General features: G+C 53.0%; 1 protein-coding gene across 2 annotated transcripts in view; it reads right to left on the bottom strand.

Moving 5' to 3' along the window:
• gse1b (Gse1 coiled-coil protein b) overlaps window positions 1-12,601 on the bottom strand; it is a 214,979-nt gene that overhangs the window by 142,593 nt on the left and 59,785 nt on the right. For both annotated transcript variants that reach the window (XM_029256257.1, XM_029256258.1), the window contains exon 2: window positions 8,850-9,027. In XM_029256257.1, the coding sequence (XP_029112090.1) occupies window positions 8,850-9,027 (178 nt within the window). The remainder of the gene's footprint in view (window positions 1-8,849; window positions 9,028-12,601) is intronic.

The following is a 12,601-nucleotide window of genomic DNA, read 5'->3' as shown; positions in this document are numbered from 1 at the left end:
ATTTCTACAGCTGGATGTCTCTTTGGCAACGTTACCAGAGCGGGGCCCGTCTTCGGACTCGAGTGGGCAAACTTCCGCTTTTGAGGCTGTTCATAAACACTACTAGGTTACTCCACTAGGCTACATGTGTACTCTGTTTGCCTGTCGGGAATTCGGTCAAAGTGCTTGCAAGTCACTCTGGTTTATAATGAGGGGCAAACGGAGCCGAAACATCCCGGCGGTGAAGATCCTTTTGATCACTGCGCTCCACATGTGGTGTTCATTACCGGTGGTTTTAAAAACGCTTGTCTTGTGCTCATTTTACTGCCAACCAGTGTTTATGCTTGCCCCCTACGGCACGTTCATATCGCAGTTCACTTCCAAACCGTCATCCTACATGACTCGGAGGCGTCGCGCAAGCGGCGAAAACTTTTCCGCAGTCTCACTGCGCAAACCCAACCTGCGTCGGCCTGGCTGCCGAAGGATGCGCCGTGATTGATGCGTGTGAGCGTCCTCGAGTTTCCCCAACAGGAGGATCTCCTTTCCCGCTCAGACAAATTGTTCCTTTCAATTCACAGGGGTGAAAGGTCACAAACACCAGTAAGGCTCCTGCGGTTGGCGCCATCAAGGAGATCAGATATCCACTCCAGTCACGGTGTCAATCAGGTCACCTCTCTTATTCTTAGACATCTCATTGTCACGTCCCCAGGCGAAGCGGCAAGCTCTAGAGCTGCCGCAGCTGGACACGAACGTGACAAAGAGCCCCACGCAGCGCGAGGCTGTGGATGCCTACAGCTCGGCATGCTGGGACAGCGACCCGGGGGTTCTCGGCTCACCGTAACGGCGTCTCCCAGAGCTGAGCGTCCCCGCTTCCACCGCTGCTGCCTTTAACACCCTCTGTTTCCAATTACAAGGCCAGAGGTCACGTGATCCCAGGTGCGAGGGGCCGAGCACCTGTTACGGCACGGCGTTGGAGGTGAGACACGTAATGGCTGGGAACATCTCCTGCTGGAGCACTTCAAGGGGTGCATCAAAGGCAACACTTTAGGCTGAAGTACAATCCACAACGGTCAGGATCAGCACTCTGAAGTCCACTTCTTTAATACGCTGAAGTTGGTGGACTAAGCAAAATGATAAGATCTCTGCAGGCTTGTGATACAACTACTGCTTCATGTCTAGTGGTGGCTGCGAGGAGCTATGAACCAGGTGTAACCCCTGAGTTCATATTTGCTGCCCGGGGCAGCCGGTCACTCTGTCCCGAAAGAGTACGACCGCTTTCGTTTGCCCGTCAGAGCTGCGTGCAGCAAAGCGTTTCGTCAAGCCGCGTGGATCGGTCCCAGGTACAAAGCAGCGGCCCGAGTGAGTTCTGGGTCAGCAGGGCTGCCTAACCCATGAATCCACAGGGCTTCCTGTAACAGGAGCACAGCTCAGGGCGAGGGCGAGACCGCAAGAGGAAGCAGCCGCTACTGTAAGGGTAAACAGTGTAAGGATTTATTAGCAGAAGCCTATAATTACCTGCCCCCCCCCAAGGCGCAATGTAGGCAGCTGAAGAGCGGCGCAGCGTCTGAAACCAGTTTTAAATGTAAACGGCGGAAGCCTGCGGGTTTCCTGGTGGCGGTGGCGTCACCTGCAGGTGAGGGCTGTGCGCGGCCGTCTCATGTCGGGAACGTGGCCCCGTGCCGGGAGGAGACCGCGCGTTCTCCGGCATTCTGGCAGGAGGGGGTCGGAGGTGACGCACCACGGTCAGCGTGGACATTATCGGGGAGAACAAAGGAGTGATTAAGAGGTTAGCTCAGGAGGAGGGACAGGGGTCAGGGGTCGGAGAGGGAGTCTTTGTACGGGGGTCACTCTTACCATAGATAGATAGATAGATAGATAGAGAGGCCCCCCTGGGTCAGTCGCAGTGATTTCAGGTATGTCAGTGTCAGGAGCTAGAAGGCGGTGACTCAGCACAGCGGTGGGAGACCACCAGAAAGGGGCCCCGGCCTACGTGCCGTTGTTGTTGCCGTTTCCAAGAGCAATAAAACCGGGGGCCCCTGCGCTCCCACCCTCTTCTCCCCCTGCTGCGAGTTAGAGGGTAACCTCCTACACGCACCCCCCTCCCACTGGGGGACTAACAGCCTTGGCGCGCAGCCTAAGCCACTGTCTCCGGACTAATTCCCTCCGCCCCGCAGCTGCGGCTTTCAGTCTTACAGACTTTGCACAACAACCTCACTCCCAAGAAAGGGAAAATTCAGCTCAGTTATTTGTTTCACTCGGACATCGCCATGTGACGGTCTCCCCCCTACCTCCCCCACATAGGCCACGTCCTCAGCAGCTCCCGTCTCTACTCCAGGACACCCCCATCCCCACTTAAACACAGTCCCCTGCCCCCAGGGGTTCATCGCTGCAGGGTGTGTGTGTGTGTGTGTGGGGGGGGGGGTCCAGACCCCTGGGACAGGATGAGAGGAGTTTGCAGGCCCCTGTGGTGTACATCCACATTCTCCAGAGCTGAACTCACCCCCCGACCCCCCCCCAACCGTGGCGTGGGCTCGCTGCGAGTCCCTGTGGTTTGCTCCCACTTCTCCAGTCTGAAAACAAGTAAAGTCAAAGCAGACGGTGCCGTAAAAGAGCTGCGCCACCATCCCCGCTGTCTGGCGCTCCCCGCTCCGCCTGCTAGGAGTCACTTCCGTCTTCTGGGAGGCAGGAAAACAGCGAAAGCCGTTAAAGTGTCTACCGGCTGCGTAGAATTCACTGAGAGCAATTTGAACAAAAACACTAACAAATGTGTTGCTCGAGACAGTGGTTAAAAGGTTCAAGCTTTCCAGCTGAGCTCAGCCGAAAAACGAACCAATTACAGCCCACGTTCAGTCTTTCATTTAGCTCACACTTTTCTCCAAAGCAGCTCCTGTAGTTATTTACCCATGTACACAGCAGGGTAATTTTTACTGGAGCAATTCAGGATAAGTACCTTGACCAAGGGTATGAGGGCGAGAGGTAGGACTTGAAACTGGACCCTTCAAGTGGATGACGAGAGGTCTAACCACTACGCCACCTCCTGGACTTTAGTGGTAATAATGGTAAAGGACTAGCTGAGCATAATAAACTGGCAGCTTTCATAAAGGTTCATAGACAGTACAGACTTAAAGGATCCCTGACAAAAAAGCAGACGGAGAAAGTTTTCATGGCAGGACTGTCGTATGAAGAGAGGGACGACAGCACATGGGTATCTCTGAGGGTACGGTTTCGGGAGCCTCATCCTGGGAGCAGCCCGTGGCGGGGGTGGGTCGAGGCGGATCGAGGTGGGTATGCGTGGGCATTTTCCAGAGAGATGGGGCAACAGAAGCAGCCGGTCGCTTATCGGTTAGTACTGCTGCCTTCAAACCCAAAGGTCGCAGGTTAGACTCCCACCTCCACCCTTGAGCAAAGTACTTACCTTCAGTTCCTCCAGTAGAAATTACCCAGCTGTATAAATGGGCAAATAATTGTAAGTAACTTAAGATTATAACCTGCTTTGGAGAAAAGCATCAGTTAAATGAATACATGTAAATGTAGATGGGCCTGCTGACCAGCCCCTGGGACTTGACCCAATTCCCTTCCAGGAGAATCAATATAAACGTGGATAACCCACAGCGCCCGCCCTGGGAGGGATCCATTACCTCCGTGGGGTGCAGACTGCTGAGCCCTGGCCCCCCGTGACCGACACGCTGAGAGACAGGCTTTCCTCACTGAACCACCCAGCAGGAGGGCACAGAAATTCCCATGACCCTTCCCCCCCCAACCGCCAAGCAAATAAGCAAAAGCACCAATGGCGTCAGTTCCGCTGCAGAGGGAATGGTGCCCCTGCACGATGGAGAATCACCTGTAGGTAAATGTGTGACAGCGATGGAAGGACGCCTGTGAGAACAGCCGCACACACACCTACGAGCGACAAACAGGCGCTTGCGCTCTCTGCGTAACTGCCACACTGGTGTCGGCGTGGATGAAGGCTCCCCCCGGACTCTTACCACAGCGACACTGGCTCGAACCCACTCCCCTGCCGTCAGCGTCCATCAGGACTCCTGTTCCAGGCTGCGCTCGTAAGCTGCGGGGCCTTTATTTGGTCCGAAGGTCCGCGATCGCAGCCGAGGTGGGCGACGTGACCCCCGCTTTAGGCCAACGCCCTTCGGCGAAGGGTACGAGAAAGGCCTTGCGGAGTCCGCCGAAGCGCAGTTGCAGCCACTCGAGGCGCTTTTCACACCGTTCCCAAGCACTGATCACAGGATTCAAGGTGTCACCGTTTACCAAAACGCTGACGGAGCAAACGAAAATGGCCTGGTGCTGCAACTCCTACAGTAAATTAGTGAGATTCCTGGTGAGAGAGAGAGAGTGTGTGTGTGTGTGTGTGTGTGTGTGTGTGTGTGTGGGGGTTTGTGTGTAAACAACCTATCCCTTCTGCACTAACAAGCTTCCTGACGTGCAGGGCTTTGACCGCACTGTCTCGGTTACCCTGTGAAGCCCCATGCATCTCGGAAGGTGCTTCGGAGCGCCGCCCCCCCACCCCCCACCCTCCACCCTCCTACTTCCAGCGAAGTGACAGAAACCACAAGCAAACCACCGTGAGAAAGCAGATGACAGCAGGCGAGCGGGAGACGGAACAGAGGAGGGCCTGTCGCTCTAAATATCTCCCGAAGAGCAAGCGCTGCAGTGTCCTTCAAGCCTCTGCGCGCGCGCGCACGCACACACACCAGCACGCACACACACCAACACGCACGCACACCAACACGCACGCACACAGCAGTTTGTTCATCTCTGTTTGTTTGTCTTGGTCTCGTTGCCCTCTACTGTGTGATGGGATGTCGGGCCAACAGCTTGCAGGTCTAAGTCTCTGAGCTGCATCACAGGGGGGATGGAGCATCCACAGCTCTCTCTCTCTCTCTCTCTCTCTCTCTCACACGCTCCCAGGTGATCGGTTTCCTGGCTTTCTGGAGCTTGCTGTAGAGTATCTTTCCTTGTAAGTCACCTGGGACAAAGTTAAATAGAATTATTATTAACAGCAACGTGAGGAGTACTGCGACAGCAATTATTCTCATCCTGCATGACAGCATCACATCATATTGAGCAAAGGTCATCAGCTGCTTTTCACAGCAGCGTGACTCTGCAAGGAAGACCAATGGGCCATTCTACTTATGCACAGTGATTTATCTGGCACATTTCTTCAGCGCAACTTAGAGTATTTACCCATTGCACAGCACAGTAATTTTACGGCAATAATGCAGGGAAGGTACCTTGCTCAAGGCTACTGCAGGAGGTGGAGCTTGAACCTGCAACCTTTGGGTCTAAAGGGAGGAGCTTAAACAACCAAACACCACAACCATCAACCGGAGCTACAAAGCCCACCAATATTCTGTAGGATCTTCAGCTCTAACCATTCTGCTACCAGCAGTCCCACGATTTGAGGAAGACTAGAGAGAAACGACGGGTAAGCTCTTCATATTATCCCTCCTCTCCTCACTACACACATCGGTTTCCATGTTTCCATGCCACAGGTGGCATTAAATAGCTGGAGAAAGTTGGGGCTGAAAATCATGGGCAGTTTCTTCTTCTTCTTCTTCCAATGTGCCTGGAAGTCGAGTGAATAAAAACAGGGCTGAGCAGATTTCTCCACGTGTAGTGGCGCCAACGAACATCACCCCCGATGGCCTCTTCCCCTCGCGAGCGCGGCTCGGAGACGCAGACCCGGCCGCAGCGTGGCGGCGAACATTACAACACCGTGTGGCCGCGTGCACTGCCGCGGACATTTGCTAAGCAAATGACAAGGAAAGGAGATCGAGGCGGAAGCGAGACCCCCGGCGCTCCTGTCTCACACGAGCACATGGCCACAGCGCATGTGTAAAGGTTCTGCACATCGGAAGGACATCCTCTTCACAAAGGGCTCTGAATTTCTTCAAAAACAGCTGAAATATAAAGGGAAACAGGCAGCTCAACATGTATCTGCTTAGCTGACATTTCTTTCCAAAGAAACTTACAACTATTCATCCATCTAGGTAACGTTACCAGAGCAATTCAGGGTAAGTATGTTGGTTAAGGGTACTACAGTTAGACATGGGATTTGAACCTGCCACCCTTAAGTCCAAAGGCAGTAGTTCTAACCACTGTGCTACTAGATATTACCTACAGTATGAGAGCTGGTAGCATAGTGATGAGAGTCACTGCCTTTGAGTTCAAAGGTCACAGGTTCGGTCCCAGGTGTTGTACCCTTGAGCGAGGTACTTACCTACAATCGTGGTAAAATTACCCAGCTGTATAAATGGGTAAGTAATTGTAAACTTGTAATAGCTGTAACCTTAACATTGTATGTTGCTTTGGAGAAATGAGCTAAATCACACACACACGCTGCCTGAAACCACTTACCCCAAGCGGGGTCACGGCAAGCCGGAGCCTAACCTGGCAAGGTATAAGGCCGGAGGGGGAGGGGACACATCCAGGACAGCACGCCAGTCTGTTGCAAGGCACCGCAAGTGGGACTCGAACCCCAGACCCACCGGAGAGCAGGACCTGGTCAAACCTACCGTGACCCCCCCCCCCCCCCCCCGAGTCATCATCTAAATGAACACCGTAAATGTAAACCCCAGCAGCAGAGGGGTGTGGACCGGGTGCAACCGGATCACTAAACACATACAGAAATGTTCCGGTGAAGACGAGCAGATTGTGGGTAAAGGATAAAAGGTTGCCGTTTTTCAACCCGCGCACCCTGCTGCCGTATCGTACGCCGGCGTCGGGAAACAGGCCGCTTGTCAAACACCGTTGAGACGGCATTACAACGTATTTTCCAGTAATTACGCCGCCCGTCCATCTGATAAAAGTTGCGCCGAAAACTTCCTGAACTTTAATTGCCTTCAGCCATCCCGAAGAACAAGTTTTGCATATTATCTGGAATATACAACGAGGTCAATTTGCATCCAAATAACAGAGACATTCCGTAACAGCAGATATGGTCTAAGTTTAGCAGCAGCGTATAATAGCACTTTAATTACTTGTGAGGGCTGGCGCAAGGGTGGCATTTTTGGCATAAATGAGTGACGAACGGCGAGCGGGACACGTAACAAAGGAGGATCGGAGAGCGCGGTTGCGATGGGTGATTCGTTTCATCGCCGCGACGACGACGCCAGACACCTGCCTTCGCTCGCCGTGACGGGCAGGCGTGGAGACGGGGGGCGTGGCCAAAGCCGCCCCTCTCCTTTGTTGCGCCGCTCTCGCTTACACATTGACACAAATCACGGGCTGAAAGGAGTGTGTTCTCCACGCTGTTAGAAAGCGGAAAAGGGAACTTTCAGGCTCCGCATGGAGGCCTCTTTTGAAGCGTTTATCTTACAACAGACGTTTGAAGAGCGACGTGAGATGTGTTCCCTGCACGAACCCTATTGTTCCACTGTTCTCCTTCTTCTACATATGGAGAGGGAAAGGGTCCGCATGGAATGCCTGGGACTGCTGTAGAATGCGGAGGACAGGAGAGCCTTCCCTCTGAAGCCCCCCTGCCCAGGGTTCGATGGCAGAAAGGCCCAGCGCTCCTGGGGCGTGATCTGAACACACTCGCCGTCTCCTTTACACCAGTAAACAGATAACAGGCACCAGCTTGGTGACCCTGCAGGACGGATCACCGCCCAGACACACACATCCTTTACAGGAATAAATCAGCCACACGCTTTCATTGTGTCTGGCTGCATTACACTTATTTATTTAGCAGAAGCTCTTCTCCAAAGCAACTTCCACTGAACACTATGTGGTGTTAACAGGTCACACATCTTATTCACTGCGGTGACTTACACTGCTAGATACACTACTTACACTGGGTCACTCATCCATACATCAGTGGAACACACACACACACACACTATGGGGGAACCTGAACAGCATGTCTTTGGAGTGTGTGAGGAAACCAGAGCACCCAGAGAAAACCCACACAGGCACAGGGAGAAACATGCAAACTCCACATTGACTAAGCGGGGAATCGCACCCATGCCCTCTCTCACCACCCGGGTGATGTGAGACAGCAGCGCTACTTGCTGTGTCACCATGTCACCACGTCACCATGCCATCCTCGGGGTTACACGTTTACTCTCCAGTTCACCATAACACGTAACATTCATCTGTGGAAACGCGGTGTCATTTTGTCGTCAGCACTTTTGTACCGATTGTCAAAAAAGTGCAAAGTGTCGAGATCCAATGCTGTGAAACAAAGAAAACATGAAAAATACTCGAATACGTTTCAAATAATGAATAAATAAATAAATGTTGTAAATCACTGCGACTCTTACACAAGCGGTCAGGTGTGGAACGCACTGCACATTTAATGACCTTCACGGTGGAATTCAGTGCTTATTCGCCGTTACACGGAATAAATACTTGGCATCCCCTGATTCCCGTTTCCTGGGCAGCCCTCTTCACACGCTCGCCTACGAGAGCACGTTTTCCGGCACGTTCCGCCGTCGTGCCCGCGCCCGGATGTCTCGGCCGGGCCCTCTCGACGCGGCACCTCCCTTCTCAATCCGCCCCGGACCCACGTGCAGGATACGTGTCTCGGGAGCCGGAAGGACAAGAGCGTCCCGAGAGTCCGGCCGTCAGTCCAGCTGTCAGCTCGGCGCTCATCACCGTCGCAACGATCACAACCGCTCTACGCTTGAAGACGTGCGGCTGGAGACCAGCGAAACCAAAATATCCGTCCACCTGCCCGCTGCCTACCATACTGACACAGTGCTTCATTTTCGCTTCGTCCAGGGAGGGCGCCGGCCCCGCCGAGGGCTCCTTCGAACTCCGGTTCGACTGGGGTCAGGCGCTTCTAACACCGCGAACAGCATCACAGCGCGAGCGTTTCCTGCGGACGGGGTGTTGGACTACGTTTTGGTACTCACTGGAAGGTGGGCGGCCCGCTCCGTCCGGTTCCGAGACACGCGGGGCGGAAGAGGCGGAGCCAACTCTAGCGTCGGGGGCAGGGCCTCCCTCCCGGGTAGCTCCCGCGGCGGTGGCCTGCACGGTGGAGTCTGCCGCCTTGCTGCACCCGGCCACGGCCTCGGTCCCTGGGCAGGAGCTCTGCGAATGGGGCGGGGGGCGGGGGGGAGGAGAGTCAGTGCTGGTAGCAGCATCCCAGCGAGTTCTTCGAAACACCGCAACGGCATCTTGAGCATTCGGCAGTGACGACGCCAGCGCAGAGAGCAGGGCTACAGCTGTGTCACCTGTCAAAAGGCCGCGCTGGTTACTGTCATTTTTACTATAGTATACAGTGCTGCTTGAAAGTATGTGAAACCTATAGGAATGGTCATTATTCTTGTATAAAATATTAAAGTAAACATATAAAATCTACATGTTAAACATATAAAATGTATAAATTACTATGATTTACACCCCTGACTCAACTTACCTACCTGGTTTAGAACCAGTGTAACTTGGGCTTCACTTCTTTTTCCACCTGCACTACTTGTGTGTTTCTACTACACACATGATTTCCTCTACGGCAACATGCGGAACCGGTCATTACACACCTATTACGTCACACGAGAAACACCGATTCTCATTAAATACCCATTTCGTGGTAAAACTAAGGGACACAAAGGCTTCGCGTGCATTCAGGCAGCACTATACGTACACTTCGAAGACCCTTTTGTACAATGTCAGGTTTGTATTCTAAGCTACTTAAATGATTTATCCATTTATACAGCAGGGTAATTTTACTGTATCCAGTCAAAGTAAGTACCTTTATCAAGGGGACTACAGCAGGAGGTGGGATTTATACCCAGGTCCTTCGGTTTCCAGCTGTGTGCTGAATATAAATGTGTAAAAGTGTAGGTCGTGTTCAAGAAAAAGCACATTAAAACATCACCATTAATAACTCCAGCCTCTTGTTCAGAGGCTCAATTCCAGCTCTGTGCAAATAACAAATTTCTGAAATAAAAGCAACTTTAGGTGCAGTAGGTACAAAGCTGAGGGACTAGTGGCTCAATGGACAGCGCTGTCCTTTCCCAACTCCAGTGTCTGGGGTTCAAATCCCTTCCTATAGTGTTCTCTTCCCTCCAGACTGTGACCTTAACCACTATGCCCCCTACAGTCCCAAATGTGGGTCTTTCTTTGGCAAGTTTGAGGATGGTTACAGCAGGGGCTGGCAGGACAGGTCTGGGTGCACTGGGTTGGACAGTGTCTACAGAGCCTCATTCAGAGGGTGGGGTGGGGTGGCTGCACATCATCCCCAGGCAAAGTCACTAGTGGAGACAAATGGCGTGACTTTCCCGAACCCCCAGCCTCCCAAGCACACCTGAACCAGGACTCCATCTCGGGCCAGAGCAATGAACACATCAGTCCACTCAGACCCTCGTTCCAGCCAGGTGAGGACATCCTACATCCTGGACAGGACCGCTAACACGCACGCTGACCTCGGCGACGACCGCAACCAGCGTACGCACAGCGGCGGGTTCCAAGGACCGCCGTCCCCAGCGAGCCCCAAAGCGGCATTAATGAGAGAGAGGGAGACCGGCGCAAGGAGAAGTCGCCGAGCAGCTGTATGTGGCTGACGCACACCGTGAGACCCATACTATGGGGGGGGGGGGTGCAGGTGCTCGATGGGGAGCAGCGAAGGAGCGGCAGGGTTAGCAAGACACTAACAGAAGGCGCGGTGCGCCCGGGGCGCGCCGACAGCACAGCTCCGCTTTCGGAAGCCGGTTTGATGCACAGGAAACACGGGGGGGGGGGGGGTGTGCGCTCATGAATATTCATGAAAGGGGGATGAGGGGGAGTGTGTCTAGCAGGTTGACCATGAAAAGGAAGGGAAGTACAGGAGGCTGTCAGGGAAGGGGATCGAGTGGGAGGGAGAGCGGGAGTTAAAAAGGGCCTTTGATGGCTGCACTCGGCGGCGGCGGGCGAACGTCACGCGCGTCCCGGGACCCGTGAAATAAACATGTGCCGCCACCTGAATCTCTCGCACGCACATACCTGCGCATGTGCCTGCACGCACACCAAGGGTGAGGAAGAGCCCTGTTACGTGCGGCGCACCCCTCGAGGCGACCGAAAACACGCCGACGCACACCGGACCCGGCTAGTTACACGTGCGCGGCCTGTGTGGGTCGCTACCTGGACGAAACACACACAAATGAACAGACTCGCACGCATTCATGCTGCAGTGTCCCTCAAAACCTGTCTCTCTGCTCTGTGTGACTTAAAGGGTCCCTTCAGTCACAGACACACACAGGTAGGTGCGTGTGTGGTGGTTACAGCTGTCACCTGGCACTCGAAGGGCCCAGGTTCGAATCCCTTCTCCATCTGTAACACCCCTGATCAAGGTACATCTCCAGAACTGATACATGACAAATTACACAGCTGTATAAACTGGTAAATCATGGTAAGCAGCTTAACAAAGGAAGTCACTTTGGACAACTGCAACAAGCAAATAACATCGGGAAGCATCGTGGTTAGAGCTTCTGTCTTTGGCCCTGTACGTCACAGGTTCAAATCTTATCTCCAACTATAAAACCCTTGAGCAAGGTTCTTACCCTAAATCGTTCCTCTAAAATTGCCCAACAGGGTAAATCATAGTAAGTAGGAGACCCTGGTTATTGCCTAAAAACGCATCAACAGAACTGCTCCTAACTGTTTACAAGACTCGATCAGCTGCTACACCCCACCCAGACCCCTTCGCTTGTCTACTTCCGCCTGCTTGGTGGTCTCACACATGGAAAGTGCAGAGGTTCTCGGTTCTGGTGGAATGACCTCCCCCTCTCACTCAGAACTGCTGAAACTGTCTACATTCAAGAAGGGTCTGAAAACTCACCTTTTCCGGATTCACTTCGCCCATGATCTCCCAAGCTCATGTATGGTGTAAATGTTCATGCACCGTAACTTCACGATCACCCCCAGATAACCCTTTACGCAGCCGCTACTCCTGTATCGTTTGTAAATGTTTGTGCACCTACTTATTAAAAAAAAAAGAGTTGGAGGAAGGTGATCAGGATTAGTCTATCCTGAGTTTTATGCACCTACTCGTGTGATGAACATCGGTGCATAAAGTGGAAAGAAAGAAACTAAGTTACTTAAGAATCACACGTCTGCAACTAAGTCTCTCTTTCTCCTGATGTAATGAACACATTGTATTTCTCAAGAGATGTACATCGCTTTGGAGAAAAGCATCTGCTAAAAGAATAAATGTAAATGTATGTAGCTTAACACAGGGAAAAAATGCATCAGATAAATAAAAAATCGGTTATGAGTGTGAGGACCGCAGTGCGATACTGCATACGTATGAAAGGCCTCACTGGGTAGCGCTACGGTCAGCGGTCAACACTCTGATGGGGCGAGGGCTGAGGTGGCGAAAGCGTGTCCATCGCACGTGACAAACCGACACACGCAGGGCAGCGTCGACACCTGGTGACCTCCAGCGTGTGGGCGCGGTGAGAGAAAAAAAAAAAAAAAAAAAAAAAAAAAAAAAATCGATGGGACCGTCACCCTGCCGGTAAGAAAGGTCATTCCCTTTTCTGAACGAGCCCTTCTCTAAATGACACTGGAGCGCGTGGGCGTCCGGAGGAATCCCCTCCGGCATCCAACTTCTCCGAAAAGCACCGCTGGATCCGCTTGTCGCGTTCAGAAGCGAGGGCCGCCTCGTACCCCGACGCTAAACGCGGCG

This window comes from Scleropages formosus, chromosome 11, assembly GCF_900964775.1.
Source record: "Scleropages formosus chromosome 11, fSclFor1.1, whole genome shotgun sequence".
Classification (NCBI taxonomy): Eukaryota; Metazoa; Chordata; class Actinopteri; order Osteoglossiformes; family Osteoglossidae; genus Scleropages; species Scleropages formosus.
Note: the sequence above shows the minus strand (reverse complement) of the source record. Positions and strands in the feature narration are given on the sequence as shown.